The sequence below is a fragment of the Melopsittacus undulatus genome, chromosome 9, assembly GCF_012275295.1.
Source record: "Melopsittacus undulatus isolate bMelUnd1 chromosome 9, bMelUnd1.mat.Z, whole genome shotgun sequence".
Classification (NCBI taxonomy): domain Eukaryota; kingdom Metazoa; phylum Chordata; class Aves; order Psittaciformes; family Psittaculidae; genus Melopsittacus; species Melopsittacus undulatus.
The window spans coordinates 1,565,198-1,588,966 of NC_047535.1; the positions used below are offsets into that span (position 1 = coordinate 1,565,198).

The 23,769-nt window shown below is 42.0% G+C and overlaps 1 protein-coding gene across 3 annotated transcripts in view; it reads right to left on the reverse strand.

Annotated features, from left to right (window-relative positions):
• MAP2K5 (mitogen-activated protein kinase kinase 5) overlaps window positions 1-23,458 on the reverse strand; it is a 120,105-nt gene extending 96,647 nt beyond the window's left edge. For 2 of the 3 annotated variants that reach the window (XR_004550026.1, XM_031048677.2), the window contains exons 1-7: window positions 23,238-23,372; window positions 17,316-17,364; window positions 12,634-12,701; window positions 7,798-7,867; window positions 4,020-4,060; window positions 3,228-3,295; window positions 294-342 (exon numbers count right to left, since the gene is read on the reverse strand). Coding sequence is in view for 2 of the 3 variants with exons in the window: in XM_031048677.2 (XP_030904537.1) it covers window positions 294-342; window positions 3,228-3,295; window positions 4,020-4,060; window positions 7,798-7,867; window positions 12,634-12,701; window positions 17,316-17,364; window positions 23,238-23,372 (480 nt within the window). In the remaining variant the exon portion in view is untranslated. Of the gene's footprint in view, window positions 1-293; window positions 343-3,227; window positions 3,296-4,019; window positions 4,061-7,797; window positions 7,868-12,633; window positions 12,702-17,315; window positions 17,365-23,237 lie in introns of all 3 variants that reach the window. The other variant, XM_005148805.4, reaches the window with a different exon arrangement.
• Window positions 23,459-23,769: the final 311 nt, after the last annotated feature.

Below are 23,769 nucleotides of genomic sequence, written 5' to 3' on the forward strand. Positions count from 1 at the left end.
ATTGTGGCAGCAGCACAACATGTGTGAGGTACTTCAATCTATCTGGAGCTAAATCTGATTAGCACATTTTGAGAAATGGGAAGCAAATTGCTATGCCAATCAAAGCAAATCAGGACACATAACTCATTCATATCATGAAGGTTTTCATGGTCCCTCCAGTTCTGTATTAAAAGAACACATTACAGCTAAATGAGCAGTAAGCATCTCGCCACCTATTTGAGGTGTGCCAATCACTGCAGAATGAGGCTGTAACGAGACATGCATGTAGCCCAGGCTCAATTCAATGCACCTACCTGGCCATTTGCAAGTATTTTCTTCAGCTCTGCAGAAGACTCTTTTAAGCTGAAAATAAGAGAGAGACAATTATTTTAAATGACTGTGTCATTTCACTCTATAAAATGAAGTGAAAGCATCAGAAACCAGCCAGGTTAAGTTCATGGTTACATATTCTGAGTAGGCTTAATGTTAGCAATGCTGACTGATGGTCAGTCCAGCTACTTCTCAAACTTCTGGAAAGCAATGAATGTTTTAAAAACTCTAAGTATTCTCACCTCTACAAACTGTTTTAGGTACCTGCCTGTACTGTCCTGTGAGATACAACCTATTGTATGCCAGTTCAAAGAAAAACACAACAAACAGATACCCTCACACCCCCTAAGTTTTGAGAAACAACATGAAAATCAGGTTCATATCCAGTTTTCAGGTGCCCCAACTTGTTTTAAAACTCCTGAAGGCATTATCCTCAGTAATTTCTATACAGATACACAGAGCTGTATGCTGTCAATGCAGCCTCACCACCTCAACTGACCATAGACTGGAGCATGGTGAGTAGGCGGCACAAGTCCTGATTTAGGCATCTCAGGGATATGCCTAAATTCAGGTGGGTGAGGCCAGATAGCCACAGAGTCATATCACAGAACCCTAGAATGGTTTGTGCTGGAAGGTACCTTGAAGCTCACCCAGTTCCAACCCCTGCCACGGGCAGGGACCCCTTCCACTGGAGCAGCTGCTCCAAGCCCCTGTGTCCAACCTGGCCTTGAGCACTGCCAGGGATGGGGCAGCCACAGCTTCTCTGGGCACCCTGTGCCAGCGCCTCAGCACCCTCACAGGGAACAGCTTCTGCCTAAGAGCTCATCTCAATTCACCCTTTTGTGCATCCATTCCAGGTCAACTTGGTGCTGCAGTCCCCCTATTTCAGGAGAAACTACTCCTCTGTCAGTGGTCTTACATTACTTAAAATGACCCATATATTTTTTTCTAGTAGAACTTTAACAAGCCACAACTATTAGCTGTGTTTTATAGGTGAAACTATTAATGGCTTCAAACTGCTTCCACTCACTTGCAAAATACTGATTTACCTCCTTCCCTGACAAACTCTGTCCCTTCTTCATTCAACACAACAACCTGCCTGGGCAGCAATATGTCTGCAAAACTTAATCTCAAAGAGACATTCTGCTCTTATTACTGAAGTTAAAAAGTACAAAATAATATATTCTTGAAAGGCATGTGCACGTGTCCTGATCACAGATCATTATTAACAAGAACAGTGAAAACACAGATTTCGTATTTGGTGGCTTTGTTCTTTAATAGGCCTCTTGTTCCCACGACTACTTTAAAGCAAAATTAAGTTTTCCAAGGAAACATAAGTTGATCTTGTCATCTTTCATGACTAACAATTTGTGAACATGAAACAAAGAGAGACTTTCAATTACTTCAAAAACCAAACTCGTAGTGCAGAAGGTTTCGGAAAAGGAATGGCAATTAACCACCAAATAAGGTGACAAGAATCTTCTAGAAGCCTCATTTTCAATGCACTTCAAGAACAAGCTCAAAGTACAGGAAGTACTGAAAGCAAAAGCACAACAGCAATAGAAAGCAGCTTTATTTAGTCCAGCAGTGAGACAGATTGGGAGGAGGGCTGCAGTTCATAGAGACATTCCGATTTATAGCCTTTAAAGAGTGTTGGTGAGGATCATCCCCAAGGGATGGGGCAAACTGCCATAGGAGGCTGACACAGGGTATTGGCTTTCTTTTTTTACCTCTACAGTTTGCAAAGCCACTAAAGGAAACATCAAAACTGTGGTAGTGGTAGTTGAAGGTGGCTACCAACAGCACGACTACACCAGCACTGCTGCCAACCATGTGGGGTAGCATCCTCCTTGTCAATGGGTAACCACATCACATCACACCCACCATGTGAAGCTGGGGTTTGTGGGACTGTCCCACCACTGCAGCACTTCGTGGTGTCTGACAGAGTAGCTACCAACACCTCAATGCCTGAGCAGGTCTAAAGCAGTATGATGGGTCTTTGCTCATGGTCATCTCTGCCCATCTCCTTATTGAAAATGCTCTAAGAGAGAAGGGAGCAGTGTGCTGATGCACAGATACATGTAATTTATATGCTTATTAAAGTAATAGAATGATACAGGCTGAAAGGGACCTCCAGGGATTTCTATCCCACATTCAAATATGCTCTCGTATGAAGAAGACAGAGTCAGACTTCTCTTATTCCCTTTTAAGAATATATAAAGGTTTTTTTGTTTATTTGTTTTAACATCAGACTGAGTACAATGACTGCCTGCAACAGCTCATGCACTGACAGGGAATTTATGGTCCAGTATTTAAGAACAGATCTCTAGGAGAAAAGAAGACACGTTCCCTTGCATTTTAAGATCTTAATATGGAGTTTCAAATTAGAAGGGGAATCTAAAAAGAAAGGTAAGGGAGATAAGACTCCCAAAATCTGCTCAAACTGTATGAAACAGGGCACTTAAGCTGCTCAGGTTTTTCAAGCATCTCACCCCACACTAAACCTGCTGAATTTGGTATCAAATTTGAAATCAAAGAATCCTAGAGGGAGGTAAGTAACAAAGACCTAAACACACAGACCTTGCCACAGACGGTGATTATTAGATCAAGTAAACCAAATCAGCTCACCCACAAACAGTATTTCAACCCTTTATAAAGGACAAAGCCACCTGAAACACCCAGCAAAGACTTATTTCCTTCAGCAGAAACTACTTGTGAAGAACCAGCAGTTCAAGTCTAACAAGATCCATGAATCAAGGTAATTTCACCTTCCCCACTCCACTCCTGCGTGCCCGGTAGTCATATTGAAAAAGTTATTCAACATCAAGCTTATTGTTGGTACCTCTGCACACAAGGCTCCATTTTGTTTTAATAAAAGCAAAGAAAACAAACCATATGCTCCCGTTCTTGACTCTTACCTATTGCTTGGAAGGGAATCCGAGACGGCCGAGCTGCTATTATTAGCAGCTCCTGCTCGAGTATTTACCTGCAGGCAGGGAAAGGATCTTGATCAGTCGGTTGTGTTCAGAGGACACTATTCTAATTAACCTGTAATTTGCCATGAATTTCTCATTTCACTCTGAAGGTTAATTAGCTTGTTGCTAGGCTTGCCGGTGGTTGAGGACTCGCCTCTATGTAGGTTAGCAGGCTATAGAATTCCTGGACCATGTATATAGTCTTTACATCCTAAAAGCTTAGTTAAATAATACAAAAAAGGGGTATACCCACCATTTCTTCTCATTTTAAAACCTGAACAATCAGTTCATGTACCTGTAGTCTTCTGCATTTCAAAACGGGTACGATTATAGAAGCATTAAGCATACCTGAATGAATCAAACCGCCTAAAAGAATTTCATTGCTGTGCTTTCCACACTTAGATAAATGACTGAAATCAAATTAATACATCGGGGTGTTTTTTTTAGTGCTTTGAAGTGGAGGCAGACGTTAGTTGATAAACCGAGCGTTCAAATTTAGGCACTTATTAGCAAAGGTTAAGAACAACAAGAAAGGCAATTCCGTATACACAGCTCCTGCAGCCAACACTCAGCAGATGAATCCTTCCCCACCCTCACCAACAAAAAAATTAAAGGGGGATAAAAAAACTGCTTGTCAGAGCTGAAGAAAGTGCAGTTTTATTTGACATTTCAATAAGTGGAACACAGCATTACAAATCCATCTAACTTTACTGAAACAATTATTGAAATTCCTACCTTCAGGCCATGTATGTTCCGTTTCCCGGGAGGTTTGCAGGCTGAAACAGTAATTGACTAAATTGTAGAACACATCAGGGCCATTTACAAATTTGCTCAAAATGAATCTTTTAAAAAGAAATGAGGGTGACACCAAAATTAGCAGAGAGAAATGATTGAAAAGTGCCTCACAAGACCCAGAGTGGGAATTATGAACCAGGATTTTTAACTTGCAGGAGTGAGCATTTATAAATGCTAAGAGCTTTCTGACACCGTGTAATATAAATTCTAATTTCTGCTTAAAACACATCCAAATCAAGGGGGCTGCTGGCTTAAATGATCAGACTCTTTTTGTAATTCAAATTAAAATCCTATGTCACTATATTTTCACATGCTGTATTTTTTTTTCCTGGCATTTAACAGAAATATTTGCAAGATACATTTTAAAGGACTCAGCTGCCACACGTCCTGAATTAGTCACATTGTCAAACACAGACAGTTTGTTTTAAACGTAGAATAAAACATGTCAGGGGCAACAGCAACCGAATCCTGGATAAATGCAATGCAGAATGCTGCATTTTGGACACAGATGTACAAATGTGGCATGTTATGATGATGTCTGGGTTTAGAGAGGGACTTGCTGCTTGAGAAGAAAGCATTTTCCTCAAGTCTCTCCAAGTGTATATTGTCTTGTTCTTCTGTTCAGTGGATGTGCTTTTGTCAAATGTTAAAGCCACAAAGGCTTCCAGCTACATGTTACAGACAGTTCCCATTTTAAAACTACAGTGCCCTACAAATTGTATGTTAAAGGGCCTGTCACTTTTGATTGATTGTCTGAGGAGGGATGTATTTGATTTTTCTCTTTCTCTGATGCACATGCATTTCCTTTCAATTTTTGACAGCAGGAAACAGAACTATTTATTAGTCAGAAGGACACAGATGATAGTTATTAAACACATCAGTTAGGGCCAGGCCACGTGCCTTTAAATGACATCAGCAATTACAGTGTGCATCTTAAAGAAGAAAAATATTATGATACTGTGAGCATTAAAAATAAATCAATCAGAAACCAACAAACTATTATAAAATATACATCTAAGCATGTTGTATTTTTTTCAATTGATGAAAAACAACATTTTGAACACGATACTGAAAGAACAGAATTTTTTATGGTACATATTTGAATGGTATCTTCACCTTGAATTCCACAGATTAGATATATATATCATAGGATATATATATATGCATATCTCTTTATATACAGACATCATAGTATATATTTCTATATATATATACACACATATATCATAGACAGCATATAGATCTCTATATCTTTATATGGAGATATAGACAGGATATATATCACTATATGTGTATATATCATAGGATACATATATGTATTATATGTATATATCTGCGTGTGTATGCAAACATACTCTTTTTGCTATATATGCATACATAGAGATTTATTTTCAGTATAAAAAAAGAACTCTGGCTCTTATTACCTAAACAGCAACAATACACTTCCTTAAAAAAAATACATCAAATAGGAATTTTTCCTCTTAAAGACATTTAAGTTATCAAATAAATACAGCCCAAGCAGGGTAATGTAGGATTGCACATGGACCATTACTACTGGCAGGCTGTATGGAAGGCACGAGTTTTTGGGTGCTGACTGGAGACAGCAACTGGAAAGCTTCCTCAGAAGTGAGAGGGGCAGAAAGGGAAAAGGACTCAAAGGAAGATTGTCCTTGCAAAGAAAGCTCCTAAGAAGGGAGAACATGAAATTACATCAGAAAGCTGCACATTACTGACAGGGATCTAAACTGCAGTACATGGGCAAAAGGGCATGAAAGAAAAGTGCTTGTGCTATCAGAATTTGGGATGTTCATTACAGGCAGGACGAGATGACAGAAAACAACGCAGGAAAGCACATTCTGTTCAATCCTGCAGAAGACCAGCAGCAGAACTTGGAGGCGGGCTGGGTATGAAGGGAGTAGCTTTAAAGGTGTAACCCAGAAAGAACAGATGTCTTAAGAAGGTGATTTGGAAAAATGAAACAGCAACTCCACTCTGAAGCAGTTCAGAATCAGTGACAAGCCACTGACAAGGAAATAACCCAGGAGACACGTGCAGTTGAGCCAATGATGAAAATGTGGAAATAATATGTGAGGGTTGTATCCTCAGCAGCATGAAGATGAATTCTGAATCTGTACAAAGATTATTCTTGGATGTAAAGCAAATACAAAAAGGAGGCAGGAGGGGGAGTGGGAATCCTGGTTCTTCAGGAACAACCCAAAAGGAGAATCTAAAATAAGGTTAAGCCTGATTTGTAATCTTAAATGTCTCTTTAAACACTGAGGCATGCGGCTACTGAGCACATCACAACCTCTTTAACTGCTTGCTTAAGGGGAAATATATCAAATTGCCCTGCCTATTAGGATCACCCACTACATCAGCTTCTCCAAGCCACATGAAAGCCTCTCATTTTATTTCTTGCAAGTGGTGGTCAGTGTTTTTAGACATGGTGTATATCAGTAATTAAATGGTCTTCTACAAAAGAGGACTCTTCTATAGAAGAGGACTCTTCTACAGAGAGAAAGGTCTCAGCCTTTCTCTAAGGACCCTTTGAGATCCTCACATCTCAGCTTGGGAAGAGGCAGAAGGCAGCTTCCCTCTTCACAGCTACTCTTGCACTCATCTCACAAAAGCACATCTTGACTGCTGATAGCTCTGGAGTCCCACAGCTCAAGTATCTGGGAGTCCCCCTCTCAATGGGATCCTGCAGTCTGAGCCATAAAAGAATAATCTCTGTATTCCCCTTGAATTCAGGTCTCTCTTCCACAGGAGCTCACTAAACTACAGGAAACCCAGCCTCCTTTGGAGACCTTATTAGCATGTGTTTGAGAAGGCTGTTGGTTAATTGCCCAATTCAAACTTCAGAGAGTTGTAAGTAATGGAAGTCAAGAATGTTTAATTGGGAAACTCATGGTATGATTATTTGTGTAATATCAGTTAAGTGAGAACAGTTTCATTCTTAATTATTTCAATTAATTTATTGCTGGGAGATTTACTTGGAGAATTTAAACCTGTTTCATCAATTAAGAAGCAAATTCAAAGAGAGCATCTGAATGAATCAGTGGAGTTATGTAATGTATCAGTCTTTCTTTAACCATTACTGGAGTTCAGAGAGAGCAGAGCATTCCCAAAAACCAAACCAGCTGCCTATGGATTTTGTTCAGGATGCAGATGACCTATTTTTAATTGCCTCAGCCCACGTAACTGATTACACCTCTCCCTGTTCAGGAGGACTATTAAAGTTCTTGGGATCATTTGGACACCACTGCTAAGTGCCCAAATCTCACTTAAAATGTGTCACCTATGGAGCTACTGTGACTGACACATTCCCATTTTCAAAGTGAACAATGACAGACTGTTAAACTGATCAATGACAGTAGAAGATCTTAAACAAAGCCCCATTTTCTTAAGTATCCCAAACTTCATTTATTCATCTGCTTTGGTTTGAATACATGCAGAACCATCACCAATGAGGTTTTTAAATGTACTTAAATATGTCCTACGCAAACTGAATCTAGTTAGTTTAATTTACTCCAGTAAATTAGCTATTTTATATGCAATAAATGTAGTTTTCACTACACTCCCCACAATAATGAATCCTTCTATCCAAATTAAGAGGTAAACATCATGTTACATGCATTTAAACCTCCCCAAAAACATAACTGTTGATGAAACAGTTTACTGATATCATCATTGTTGATTAGAATTTGTTCAGCATTACCTCTTGGATATATCTGTAGAGGCTCTATTAACTGTCCATTTACTTGCTGTTCCATTACAGTGGAGTAATACTGCAAAGAGATTAAAGAAAGAGATTACTCAGTATTGTATACATGTAGTAAGAGCTCTTATGGATTGGTTAATTCAATGAATTTCATTTTTTTTTTTAATTGCTATAATACATGAGCTTTTACAATGCTTTCTGACCATTTGCAATGCTCACACAATGAAGTGGCATGGGAGGAAGGCAACCCAGAGGCTGCATTAGTACTGACTCCAGCCCACAGATCTGTTCTTGGCCCAACTACACAAATTTCAGGCCCACCTGAAACCTGGGAATACTTCAGATGAGTGAGCAAATGCAACATTTACAGCAAACACAGCAGTTGCCACACCTGGAGAAGCTGGGGAAAACCAGTCAAATGTGGAAATGAAGAAATGCTGTAAATATAAGCACAAAGTGTGCTATTAGGAAAACTCTGAGGGAGAAAAGGATCTGGAAACCATCCAAGAACTTGCAGTGATGAAGCACAGTCAGGGCAGTTGGGGCCACATCCCATGTAAGCAGAGATGCTGTGCATTGCCTCAGTATGCACATCTAACACACAGTAGGGGAGGCAATGGAAAGCCACTGCAGACATGCTGAGACCTTGGACTCCACAGGAACTGCCAGCAGTGACCAGGGAGAAATCTATTCATAAAGAAAGGTGAAGAATGGACAAAAAGGGACGCAAAAGTATCTGAGAACGTCATGATCCAAGAATATATAAGATATGTAAAGTGGTATGAGGAAGTCTAAGAAGTGGCTTCTCATGGGATGGCATCCTCATGAGGATGAGGATGAAGAGTGGGATTAAATAAAGAAATAAACATTTGGACTAAACAGTGAAATCTCTATTAACCTCTTTTAATTGACCCTCACTCCAGAGGAGGGGTGAACACTCACCAGACAGGACATTTAACATCACAACCAGACAACCCAGGGGCACGAGACAGATCTTGCTATGAGTTTACCGCCTACAACCCGCACATCTCTCATCACAACGTGTTACACGTTGACAACACATCACAAAGCGCGTTTCTTCTGCAACCACCAAACATCTTTTGAAGCAAACACATTGGCTGTGGGCCAGATCTTCATGGCATAAATCAGTGCAGCACCACTGACTTTCAAGCTAATTCTCACCAGCCGAGTGTGGTCTAAGACTTCAGCATGTCACTGTTACCAGAGGCTTGTGATATTGTTACTCAAACTGGCAAGAATGGATGTCAACAAGGAAAAAAAAGCCCCTTCTGTGTCTTTGTGGAATCAAGCCACAGAAATACACAAGCCATGTGTATTTCACTCACACTGATGGCTTCCTGTAACACAAGCAATTTTATGTATGCAACTTAAATCAGACAAAAGTTTATTAACTAGCTACTGTTACAGCACACTTTCCTCTTGCAATGGGATGAAATATGGACTGGAGTAAGCAGATGTTAAAAGGACACCAAAGCCAACCTACATGCAGTTTTCAGGGCTTCTGTTTTCCACATTCGTGCCAAGAAGCAGGAAGACATTTCCTTTTTGTTAAAAGCCTGTTACGAAGGTTTTGCTGAGGGTTTAAGGACCCATCCAGCCCCATCTCCTGTGTGTACATCTAATGTGGTGCCTGCTGCTAAAAGCATTCCCCTCACTAAAATCTCACCACAAGACTTTTGAGGGTGGCCTCTTATTGATATTAAAGAGTACAATCAAAAATCCACACCTTAAATAACCACATGCTTATACAGAGCAAAGGTCTTCATCCCAAAAGCTCACTCTTGAAATCATCAACTTCCAGCAGGCAGGACTACCCCATAGACTTACATAGGATCAGAGGGGTCATGAATAACACACCAAATCCTCTCCCACATCCCAATATCCCTTTAGAAAGAAGTGTCACTGGTACCTAATAGTTATGGAGCTGTGAAGAAATCTCCTGCTCCACTGGGAGCCAAAACTGCTTCAGAAAACCAAACTTTTTTATTACCCTTTTACTAGTGGCATTCTATGACCTACATATAGACATACATATACACACAGAGTATAAACACATACAACATCCTCTCTAGAATAATAAACTAAACTAAACATATATGAGATGGCTCCCTACCAAAAAAAGAGAGGAAAAACTAGAGGGAAAGAAAGAAAAAACCACAGCCCTCTCCATTACTCAAACAGTGATGACAAGTAAATGAAATATCAATCATGTAAGCTGTCAACCTTTTGGGACAGCAATAACTGTTAACAAGTAGTCTGGAAAAATTGTCTGAAAATGACATGGCCTCCACACACAAGCATTGGAGGTTTCCATGGAAAATTAAGATGCCAGTGGCTATTTGGAACATTGTTCAGGTATTCTTTTTAATGGAAAATTTGCCAGTTATTGATCCAGAGCATGTACCCCTTGCTTCCAGAAAGCTGCGAGCAACTTTCCAATCAGTGCCTGTCAAAAAAATTACTGCCTTTTTATACTGATACAAGACAACAGCTAAAGTGCACTTCCACTGCTGTTCAATGGCTGGCTGTAATTAACCGCAATGCACAGCACAGAAATGACTTTATTCACCATCCCACAGTATTTGCACTGACATAACACAAGAGTATTTCTGCATACTCTAAAATAACTCCACAACTGCCTAAAATAACTTTCTGTCAAGTTCTGAAACCAAAGGGCTTAAGGTAAGAGGTGGTGCATGATTCAAAACATCCTCCCCAATCATGGTCTCATACCTCCATGGAAGAGATGTGTATTCTCAGGGAATTAAACCCCTTTGCTTTCATTTGGGAGAATACTGAACCTGGAGGCAAATTGTACCATGTTGAAATTCCTAGAAATACTTCAGCAGCTGTTCAATCCTCCAAATATTTGTTGCAGGCCTCAAAATAGCCAAAAATGAACATTTTTTTCTTCCCCAGTATATTCTTCAAGATTACAAGAAATTCAATGCTTTTCTCACAGGGTAAGAACATTTGTTTTCTTATAAACATAGCCCCAAATGACACCTATAGAATATTAGGAAGTTAAACCACCAGTGCAACACTCACATAGAAAACTAGTTTAAAACTGAAGGGAAAAATTTCAGAGAAGAAAAGCTGCTGAAGCAGAAAGAAGTCATTTACAGACATCCCATAATTTTTAAGGGAAAGCAGAGAGTTGAGCAATCATAACTCTAATGTACTGAAACTTTAACAGTAAGCTTGGAAGCATAGCAAAAAGATGACCTTACACAGGCATGATTAATCTTAAGACTGTGCCAGGAAAACTCAAGTTTTCCAGTTTAACAGCAAAAATGGCAGATACTTTACCAGGGAAAATATCAAGGAACACAGGAATTCCAGTGGGGAAGCATCACCAGTGACCCAGCTGTATGAAACCGAACAAAATAAACCTCAAACAAGCCCAAAAGCCCTTTGACTGCAGCAAGATTTTTCTTCCTTTCTTTGACACAACTGTCTTATGCTCTTTAATATCAAACTTGTAATAGAATGGTTTCACCTCCCCTGGAAAGAAAACTGCACATGAGAGAGGCTTATTTAATAAATCCCGGGAGTTGCACAGAGATCAATCACCAGCATCTGGAACCTGCACTTCTTTGACCCCAGGATTAAGTCACAGGCAATGACTAAAGCCTCTTTGAACCAGGGTTTGCTAACAGACTTCCAGTCAAGCAATGTCCACCCCAGCCTGCGCAAGGCAAGAAATAGTACAACCTCTGCAGATATCAAAAGGATCAGAATTCCATGGAGGAGCCCTTCCTGAAGCCTAGAAAATATGAGTCTCCTTCATGAGAAACACTCATCGTTTGATATATTAACGTGCTAAGTTCACAACAACAAAACTACATTGTTCTGCCAAAGACTAGAGAATATGTGCCCAAGAGGGATCCATTAAGCAGAGACTCGGGCACAATGGAGGTGATCCAAGCATGTCCCTGCTCTGCTTCCTCTGCAACAGGGAACTGGTGAGGACTAAACTGAACCAAGTCATTAAATCCTACCTACAAACCGTACTAAATGGGGTTTGTTTCTGACATGGTCCAAGTTAAGGCTGTTAATATAGCGAGCAGTGCACTTTCTAAGGAACCAGCAGCCCATCTGGCTTGGAGAAAAAATACCCATTTGTTATTTTCTTGCTTATCAATTGCATTCAAAAGGAAATGTAAGTGAGAAAAATCACTTAACATCTGCAACACGAAGCTATATTCAAATTATTTTGTTTCAAGACGTAACTGCATCCTTGATTTCTGTGGACAGGTTTGAGATTTATAGGTATCTAGGCAGATTTTACACACATCTATGTCTATGAAGGCACACACAGCCACATCTCTCTCGTATTAAAAACCAGAGATACATCTTTAAATCCTCTCTGAATACTGAGCCTGCAGCTACAATGAAACTCTTCTGTGAGGAGGGGTGAGACAGTCTCCAGATGAAAGTAGATCTTGAAAAATTTTTAGAGCCCAGGGGTTCATTTTTAATGAGCCGTTACTTTAAGTACTGCATAAAAAATACAAGAAATTGATAGTCCATTTAGCCTGCTCCATACCTAATGCAAAAGTCATTAAGATGCATTATTCTTAATGTTTATGATATGATCAGTAAGTGTACAAGCCTCTGTTTTTTAAAGTCAAGCCTGTCCCTGTACCTCATGTGATGCAGGTTTTAAACACTTAATACAGGGATATTTTACTCCAACTTAATAGAGGAATATTGTCCTGTGAGCACTGCAGCTGACGTTAACACTTAGATACAACCAAAATACACAAACAGAAACATGGATAGTATCAGCATTTGTTATACTATACCTACATAGGACAGCATGGCTTTCATTTCTTCATCGCTTCTAACAGTAATCCGGTCACCATCCTCATCTTCATCTAACAAAGAAATGCATTACATTCGTGAGCAATGGAAGAAGGATATTTACAATTTCAATATGTAAGGGTTTCACCTGAAGTGCTCAAAACTTTGCTCTCAAGTTATTTTAGTGCCAGAGCCTCTTCAGAAGCCAAGCACCTTACGTACACTGCAATACCCCTTGCTGAAAACCATCAAGGTATCCTCTCGACACAGTAAGCATGAAGTAAAGCTTCTGAGCATGCTTCAGTGCTCCCAGAGGGAGTTATGTTTGGGCAGTTTTTCATCAGAAACTAAAATAAAACTAAAATAAAGTTGTTTCTCTCCCAGTAAAAGCTTCTGGTCTTATCATCGACCCAACCTCAACTCACCTGCCCTGTGCCAAGTTCCTCCCACTCCTCTGTCCCCATCCCTGTCACAAGTGCACACATCTTGGCTTCTTCATGGCACAGCAATGCTGGCTTAAAAATGGTATCTTTTAAGTGGACACTAATCCACAGGGTTTATATAGAGAAATTTAGATGAAGTTTGTGAATTAGTAAAACCAATCTGTGTTTAGTTCACCGGGCAGATGTGAGTGGAAGCCAGAGGCAGGAACAGCATTACCAGACAATCATGTTTTCATGATGAAGGCTCAGGCATGGACACAAACACAGACAAGGCACTTCTGGAGTAAGCGAAGAGGCTGCTTAGAACCAGAACACCAGAAGAAAGGCAGCAAGATCCAGAGAGGCTCCAGCAGAGCAAAGCATTCAGGAAGAATTATTAACATGAAGATCTGAAGGAGGAAAAGACATTCCAAAGACATATGGTGGATTCAGCAGGTGCAGATTTACCGGGGGGGCAATCCCCCCATTAGCACCAGCTGGTGCAACAACACACTCCAATGTCACAGGCAGCAGTTCCTGAGACTCTCAGTGAGGTTCCTTCAGCAATGGCCACTCATCCTCTCCTGTACTGCTCCTTGTGGGAAGTTCTCACTCTTCCACTCACTGGACACCTGCACCTCATCCAGATAAAGGAACAGACCCTTCCCCTCTGAATCAGCTGTGAAAGAGCAAGGTTTTTTTACTGCTCTAGCTTTGGGGTGAAGGCAAGTTAGTCAGAAAGCCATAGGGTTACAAAAGAAAAGCCCTTTGCCTGGGCTAACATGCACTGGGAAATTGAGGAGCAACACACCCATTATATTTCAAACCCCTGTTAAACACCAAAGGGTGAGAACATGGAGATGAGCAAGTGCATTTCCACAGCAGGTCTGCTCCTGGCCAGCTCAGGATGCAAGCAGAGGCTGGGGCAGTCTGTGTGTCCCCATCTCTACAGACATGCTCTAACTGATACACATGCTCTCTGCTATCACAGACCTGTGTATTATATCAGCATAAAAACGTGCCATTATATCCCTGGATGAAAACTCACTCTTGCTCCTAGTTATGCAGCAGAAACAGGGAAGAGTTCCAACAAATTAAAATTACCCAAGAAAAGGAGTTTGTTCATTTTACCTCTGAAAACCTACCCAGTAATTTTGAGGCTATAATGAAAAAAACAATGCAGAACAGAGAGCAAACCAAGAGACAAATAAGAAGGTAAAAAGTAACATAAAAACCTCAGAATTACACTTTTTTAATGTCCTTAAAGAGAGCTATGGGACACTGGAAATGGGGAAGCTGGGGGAGGAACCAGACAGCACAGCCACATCTTACAAGAGCCTCATCTCATGGAAATTTAACTGGTGAACTGCCAGATTGCTAAAAGTACTTGCTCAGGTTAGCAGCCTGCAGCAAGTCATGAATGATGAAAAGATTAAGAAGAGTTAGTGAGTTGAAACTGAATGTTTCCTTGCCTGGAAACCTTTTAGGCAGCAAGGAGGAGGAGCTGTAAAACTGCTACCTGGCCAGAACCCAACTCCCAACCGCAGTGTGTAACTGAGTAGGAAAGGCTGAAGAAGCAGCTGTTGGAATAGTGAACACAACAAATACCATGCATCATCCAGAAGGGATCAGACTGAAATGCAGAAGAGGGGAAATGTGACACAGAGAAATGAATATATGGAGATAAAAGCCGATGAACAGGCCTGGGTTGAGAGAACAGAGCTGGAGCCACTGAAAAAAGGAAAAGATAAAAGTGGGAAACTCTCAGAGCCACTTGCAAAACCTTTATAAAAATCACACATTATTCACTGCAAGTGATTAAGAAATTAACTCTCTAGTTCTCAGAATGGCAAGATTCCTGATGGTGATACAAAGAGAATGCATTAAAACTGTGCAGATGAAAAGGCACAAAACGTTACCTGGCATTCAAAAAGCCAAACCTGAAACTGTCAATGCTTGTAAAGAGCAAAACCAGAAGAAAACGTATCTCTCATCCATGCAGAGATCCTTTGCTTTCATACCACCACATTTAAGTGGGCACAGCCCAAAACCGAGCTAGATCTGACACATGGGTTTGGAAAGATTTCCAGGATTCTCTACTTGCCTAGAGCACAGCAATATGATTTTCCAGCACATTAGGGAAGCAAAAGTAGAACCAAAAAATCCCATGTATTGGCTGGATTTTGCTAATGTCACTTAAAATGGAGGAAGAAATCCTCACAAGATACCAAATAGAGTGCAGCAGATGGTAAACAAATATTATGAAGCAATCTTCACAAAATCTGCAGTGTGTCACAGCTATACAAAATGGCAGAGTTTGGATAAAAGGATCATAACAGGCCATATGTTGTTAGTGATTTTATTTGTAGTGCTGTGTAATGCAATGGTGAAATCCACATCAAGGTCCAACAGAAGTGCAGCCCCAGGTAGGAGCTGCAAAGGCTGGTACACTGGAGATAACAATAACTAAACCCATAGCAGAGAAGCCTGCACTGGATGGCAATTATCCACATCTGAACAAGCAATGAAGCAGGTGAGAACGAAGCTTAAGCTGGTGAAATCCAGGAATTTGATATGGAGAAAGTAACCAGGAAAATCATGCATCAATATACATAACATATTTTAGATGCCAGTTAAATGGCAGGGGAAATGGGCTTGTGCAGATGTAAATGACAGACTAGAGACATGAACTGAAAGCACAGAAGCAGATGTTAGAAGACACAACGAAATAAGTATTTCCAGGAAAGTTCTACACATGGTACCATTAATATGGGCTACTGCTCTGATTGCAGCGACTGCTGCTGGTGCATGAAGTTCAAACGAAGCTAATGGGGGATGTGGGAGGGATGGGGGGAAAATAAATATTTACAAATCATAACAAAACCTGGCAAGGTCTGGAGCCTGGGTTTGCTCAGGTCCCTGCTCAAAGACTTGCTTTAAAAAGCAGTGCAGGAGAGATGTCAAGGCTACAGAGAACTAACACATCAGCTCCACTCTGAGGTGTCTGGAGTTTTAGGAGGGGAAAACACAAGCATATGAAAAGAAAGATAAAAAGCACTTGAAGGACCATAAAACCAGTATTTCCTTTGATTATCTACACACAGAATTACCCATAAACCTCTGAAAAGGGGAGAAATGCTAATAAGAATGGAAGGCCCTATCTTGTCATATCTGCTCTCTCACCTTCAGCATCACTACCTTACTGATATAACACCTCTAATCCCCTCCAGCTCCTTCTTTATATTTCATCTCCATCAAAGGAAAACACAGAGTTACATAGGAAAAAAGATATAATAAGCATTAAAAGGGAATAGCAGGAGCCCTCTCCACTTGGAAGAGAACTCTAGCTCAGTATCTTATCCTGTATGACACTGATGTTTGACTCCCTTTGCAGTTTCTTGCTATCCAGATAGGACAATCCCCCAGGAATCCCTCAGAAAACAAAACAGGGTTCAAAGAACAGAGCTAAAATATGACTATTAGCAGATACAGGTCTAAGTTTGCATTAACATACCAAGAGCTCTTCTAACTCAGCAAAAACATGACAGAACCTGCTTCCTGAGGTGAAAGTGCCATTATGGACAACCCCAACCTGCAGCTTCCTCTGATCATACACAGCAGCTGCTTTTCCCAGATTCCCAACCAGACCCATGTGGCCTTTTAGAGGTTATTCCTTCTGCCCCAGTCTAACCTGGTGCCATCTTGCTGCAGCTCTCACACCTCCTCCAGGAGACAAAGCTGAGTAACTCCTATTCTCACACAGGAGACAGAAGATGATGCATTTAGCTTAAACCCAGCAGAAGGAGAAAAGGAAAACCAAACCCACAGCCTCTTTCCAGCAAAACACAGCCATTTGTTGCAGGGAAAGAAAACATTAATTCCTAACAGTGCTGTATTTGGTACAAATCTGTCTGTTGACCCTATTTCTGGGAAAGCTGCTGCTCTTCTGGATTCCTCCAATGAAGGATTAACATTTTAAAACCTCAGACCTACAGGTTCTTTATACTTTTAACTCCAGCAAAAGAACTGCAGTGAAAAGTATGAGCAGGGTGAGGTTGTGCTGGTGAGTAAAGCTATGGTGTAGAAATATGCTCATTCAAGATATGATTAAATAATAAAATATTGCTTAGCTCAGTATCAGCATTAAACTTGCATTAATGCATAAATATTTAACTGGAAGATATAATGAGCATAAACATTATTTATTTAAAAATATGACAGCCCTATAATGTGACCAAGGAGACAGTTTATACAAGTCATACTTACACTCAAATGCTGTTGTCGTTGCATCTGGCAGAACTTGACCGATGACATCCTACAATGTAAAGAAGAATTAGCTATGTATCATCTGGGAAATCACAGAATGGTTTGGATTGGAAGGGATCCTAAAGCTCTTCCAGTTCCAACCCCTTGTCACAGACAGGGACACCTTCCACTAGAGTAGGTTGCTCCAAGCCCCTGTGTCCAACCTGGCCTTGAACACTACCAGGCATGGGGCAGCCACAGCTTCTCTGGGCACCCTGTGCCAGCGCCTCAGCACCCTCACAGGGAAGAACTTCTTCCTAATGTCTAATCTATGATCTGATTTAGGATAATCACACCCAGCTGCAGGCTGAAGACTTACAGACCTGCTGCTCACCACTGCCCCAAAGTTACAAACTTTAGCACACAACACAGATCAGTACAAATCACAGTGCTCTCCTCCTTCCTCTCCACACTACCTTGAGAAAGAACTGCTTTCTTTCAAATAAGAAAATCATCCTTGCAAACTAGTCAGTGTTGTTTGGTTTTACAGTTTAAAGAATCAATTTTGTCCATAGGTTATAAAAAACATACATCTACCTCATCCGAGTCAGTCATAAGAACAGGTTTATGAGTGGCTTTTTATTTAAGAAAGCATGTTTTATCTCTCAGTCCTGCTCACATCACCCCAATTCCTCCTCTCCATCTCCCAGCTGCCCTGGTCCTCCCTCCCACTGCAAGATATCATCACACAGCTCCATATCCTGACCTGAGAGTAGGGCAACAAACAGCTCCAGGTGGGCTCAGGGCCACTGTGAATTACAACAGCAGCTGTGAGACTGCATGAGGTTTTGTTGCTTTCACTCCACAATGGCCCTGGGAAGCGGTGGGACCCAGCAAAGGGGAAATGGACCTTGTAAAGCAGCGCTGTGCCTCTGCTCCATGCAAGGGGGGAAGTTTGGAGGGCTCTTTGTCATCCTCAATCAGAATTTAAACTTTTAACCTTAATACATATATTCTAACATTGATTAAAACACCCAAAGAAGCGCAAACCTGGAAGACAACCTCCAGCCTCCGTGTTACAGTGATGCCCTCCCTTAGGAGATGTGCAACTCATACACAAGCCCATCACAAAATACACCAAACACTTCCAAGTGTTATACAACTCTGTTCCAAACCAGCACTTTTCTGTACAAATAAACCCTAAGGAAAAGAGTCATTTGGGTTTTTTTTGCCTTTCCACACTGCATTTACTCAAAATTCAGTGAAAAATCACTGCTCAGACTGAAGTCATCCTGAGCTCCCAGTGCATGTGCTGCTGTCAGCCCTTGCAAGGCTGCAATATGTCATGTCAGGGCACGGCAGAAATGCACAGCATGGTTTGCTCCTTCCTGCTGCCTGATTTCTCATGTCAGACAATCTCTCCACTGACAGTGTCACCGAGTGATTAGAAATTAATGAACAACATATTTATTGTGGAACATGCACTGTGAGCATCTCAGGGTGCTGAGCACCCCCCTCCGCATCAGAGCTTTAGTGATCACTGTCCTGTCACTTTTGTTTTTGCTATTTGTTGCTTTTTGTCTAAAACCAGGAAATTAAACATTCTGTGCAATGTTGAAGAGCCACAATTAATAAAATGAGAAAGCAGCAAAAGCAACCCAAAGATTTCCACAGAGCTAAGTGAAGCAAAGAGTATTTCTACAACTTTCTCATCTTTTCCTTTTAGATGTAAAATTACATGCTATTGGTTCATTTTAAACTCTTAATGGCATATAAAAGATAAAATATTTTCAATATAGCTACCTAATGATACAGACTGAGAATCTAAGGAGATAAAAAAAGCAAAACACCCCTCAAACATTGCCATATTAATAAAAATTCCTCCATTTAAATACTTCTCCAGTTCTGTCAGAAGCCAGCCAAGCTGCACCCTCTGCTCCTAGCAGTGAATTTAAGTCTTGCCCAACTGTACTGTGAACTGATTCCTTCTAAATCCACTTAGTTAAACATTGAAAATTCCTCAGCAAACACACCTCAATCCTATTAGATTTAAGCCCCTTGTAAAATGTTCTTATGTGGGCACACAGATGTTTCCATTTAAAAATTGTTATCAGAAAAGAAGCCCAATCTGGGGCATTCAAACTGTATGTAAGAGGTATGTAAGCACAGCACTGAGACAGGTCTGACAGTCCCAAATGCCCACTAGGGAAGCTCCAAGGCTCCCAAAGCTGTGATAGCACTGGAAGAGAGGATAAGATCTTGTTCTGCCCCTATTCAGGACAACTGTTTGTGTATATCTGGACTTCTTTAAAACGAGTACTAACCAAGTACATGGATTTAAGAACCATGCACCATAACTGTCTTACAGTACATAAAGAGTTGAAAAGAAAACCCTATCAACAGCCACAAAACCTTGTTCTGGTCAGCTTTAAATACTTGTATTAAATCAACACATGTGAGGAAAACTATCCCTGCAGGAAGTGGGAGGGAGGGAAATCACACCCTTACTCTGCAGTTACTGTAGTATTTTCATCAGCTACATAAGACTTCCCTGCTCAGACCTCCAGCAGAACCTCTCAGTGACCCAAGCTTAAAGGATTATGCTAAATTTCATTAGATTATGCACGTGTGATGATTTTCTACTATCACAACAGAGACCCCAAACAATGAAATACAACCTGCAGACATTGTTCAAGCAGTCTCACATACACAAGAGTTTCTATTTTATCTTGCAAAACTGAAAAGCTTCTCTAATAAAGAGGGGAAAACTCAGGAAGCAGCTGAAATCTGGTCCCTGGAAGAGCCATGGAGCACTTCTCTCTGGGGTGAGGAAGCAGAAAACACAGAAGCACTGCTTTAAATGACAGGGTAAATATTGACGCTGTGGCTCACACTCCCGTTTCAGTTAAAACTTGTTTTATCTCAGTATGACATCATGAGGTTACCCTGAATTAACACCAAGTGCTTCAACACTCCACTGACAGCCAGAGCAAACAAATCCAGACAGCCTGATGAAAAAAAATAAGCTTATTGTAATTCATTTAGTGGTGCCTTAAAAATAAATCTATTTACTGGTAACTCGCAGCTCTGCAAAGCTGACATACACAGAGCATATTTAAAGTGACATTATGAAGAACAGCTCTTAGCACCCAGTTTAAGAGAGTAATCAGGAAAATGCCTAAGCTAAAGCATATAAGTAGAGCTGTTTCCATGGGTCAAGCATCATCCTACAGCGTTGAGGCCAAGCACCAGCAGCAACCAGCAGGTATCCAGTTGAATACCTGCTACACCATTTAGCATCTGTAAAGGCTCCTTCAAGAGACAGAATCAGAGCAGCTGAAAACTAAGAAATGTGTCATTTAGTGTGCAAGGCACCCTGAGCATCAGGCTCCTCACTCTAACATTATATGCTATGGGTACGGACAGGGTATTTGGGGATTGTGTAGCACAGCTTCTTGTCTGGAAAAGGAAGATGGAAATAGTCCTGCATGACAGCATGAAACGCTGCAAGGATACACATGGCTCTTCACACTGCTAGGATTTAGTTAAATTAACTATAATCACAATTAAAAATATATCTTGCTGGTATCAGATAATGTTATGGGGCTTTCTTCATATAAAGCAGACTGTGGCAGCTACCTCAGAAGGGTGATGCCAGATACACCCAGCTTCTCTGGGCACCCTGTGCCAGCACCTCAGCACCCTCACAGGGAAGAACTTCTGCCTAAGAGCTCATCCCTAAGAGCTCATCTCAGTCTCCCCTCTGGCAGGTTAAAGCCATTCCCCCTTGTCATGTCCCTATAGGCCCTTGTCCAAAGCCCCTCTCCAGGTTTCTTGTAGCCCCTTAAGGCACTGGGAGCTGCTCTAAGTTCCCCTCGGAGGCTTCTCTTCTCCAGGCTGAACAAGCTCAGCTCTCTCAACCTGTCTCCAGAGCAGAGCTGCTCCAGCCCTCTCCAAGTGATGGCTTTGAGACAGTTCAGACCTTATTAAACTTATCTTTTCTCTAAAGATTTTACAGTGCACAAGAGAGAGTTTTTGACATGAAAATGGCAATCATCCAAGGATGCTACTGCACAGCCCTGCTCCCAGATGAACACTGCTGTAACACCCTTCATCCCCACATCTGAGATGTCCACTGATGAAGAAGAGCGAAGAGCACACATGGCCACCTGGCTGGTGCAGTTCAGCATAGTGCTCTGCTCTGCTAAATAAAGCAGCTGTGTAAGGACACACTCCCCACTTCAGCAGCTGTGACTGGCTGGGGTAGAAGTGCCTACAGCAAAGGCCCTGGACATTGACCACAACAACTCTTAGAAGCACATCAAGGGCCCTGCCAGGCTCTTCCCAGCATGCTGGAGACAATTACTCACACTCTTCACAGCAGGGCTTCTCACTAGACCAGAGCTCAGTACTTTGCCCTGATACAACTAATAAATCAATGCAGTTGAAGCCTATTGGTGCTACTTCAACAGCAGTAACATTGTACTTCTGCTCGAGACCTCGCTCCAAGAGGAACTCTGCCTTTTACCATTGTATCACAACTGAACACACAGGCTTATTTTAACTTCAGGTCAAAAAGGCATCCGCTGACAGAGCAGCTATAGCAGCTACAACAGAAGCTGCAGGTGCAATCTCACATGTAAGATACGGTCCAGCCACTGAGTTAAAGCTGTGCTGCCTGAAGCCCTCTCTGGCCTTCAATACTGGTCCCCATTCCTCACTCCTGCACCTCCAGAGCTAGCATCACAGTAGGGTCAGAGGCTCAGAGCAAACTACAGGCTCCAGTTCCAACTGCTTCTGCAGTTTAAGCTTCAATAGCACTTCTTTTCAACATACTTGTTCAACAGACTACACAGCTCTGGTTTAAGGCCCATGTACCCTCAGCTATTTTTAAGCTGAAACAACAAGGATGACAACTAAACAGCAAAATGGTTTTGCAAAGCCATACTTTCAATCTGACAACACTTCTCTATTCACTTTTAAGTAATACAACCAAATTTAAGTGTCTAGTACTTCTAAAATGCCAAAGGATAGTCCAAGCATCAGGGATTATCTCACTTTATTGGGAGAAAGATGGAAAACATGAAGCAGAATGTGGAGTAAACCTGGCTTCAAAGACTAAACCTTGTCTTTGAAGGGTACAGTGAGTTGTCCCAGGCTTGCTCCAAGGGGAAACTGCCCCCAAATCCCACCTATCTGTCACGAGTTCTCTTCCTCCATCTATAGAAAGTCTTAGATAATGCTAAATATTAGGAAGAACAAAACCTGAAACATCTGCCATCTGCTCCAGTTACCTCTGCAGTCTCCCACAGGCCCAATATCAAACATTTTCCAGCAAATCCACCTGTTATGGCACACAGTCTTCAGCAGACATGTGTTACATAGGAAAGATAAAGGCATCCTGAACAAAGTTGAGCTGAACACAAGGAAGAGAGTTTTCTCTGGGCTAAGCATTAAGTTAAGAAGAACCAGTAAGTGTAATAAGTATTCATTACCACTTTTGAGTAAACAGAGTATCCCTGTATACTAGATGTGCACGTGGGGAGAAAACAAGGCAGGGGTTGTAGGCGGTCCAGGGCAAAGGAGATGCAACAAGCCCAGAGCACGGCTATGGGCACTGTCATCTAAAGCAAGAGCAGCTATAGCCCAGGTACACAGCACACAGATACCGTGCCACGGAGGCACCGGTTTCCAAAGGACCACTTTTTTAATCACTGTAAAGTGCTGCCTTTGACCGCCAAGACCCTGAGATGCCGCAGTCCTGGCACCCCCAGGCCCCTGGTTTCTTGCATTCCCGTTACAACTTTGAGGCGCAGACAGCGAACACCCTGTCCCTGAACCAACCAGCACCACCTTCCGGCCCCCAGGCAGGGAGTTGGGTACCACTTCCCCCACCGGCTCCCGGCGCCGCAAACCCCTCTCCCCCCGGGCTCCGGGACTCACCAGCACGTCCCTGAAGAGCAGCTGAGGCGCCGAGTGCACGGTCCAGTCCACGGCTCCGCCGTCGGGGATCTTGATGCGGATAACCAGCGCCTGGCTCTCCATGGCGCGGGAGGGGCCGCAGAGCAGCCAGAGCATCCCCGCCCCGCCGGGCTCACATGCTGCGGAGGGCCCGGGGCTGAGCGGAGCGGAGCCGAGCCTGCGCCGCCCCGCCCGCAGGAAGGGGCCGCTGCCCCGGAACCAAAACGGAGGGGGACGGAGGAGGGGAGAGCCGGGAGGAAGGGGAAAGAAGAGGAAAGGGAGGCGGCGCCATGTTAAGGGGAGGAGGCAGCTCTGAGGCCGTGGCTCGCCCCCGGGGGAGGGATCTGCTCTGTAAAGTGACAGGCACCGCTTTGGGTTCATTTTCCCCCTATTATACTTTCTATTTTTAGCAGGAAAACCACTTTTGAGACATAAAAAACACATGGAGTCAGGCTCGGACTTTACATAAAAGTGTGGGAAGTCCTTGGTGCCGTCGGTCTTCAGAACTCAACGT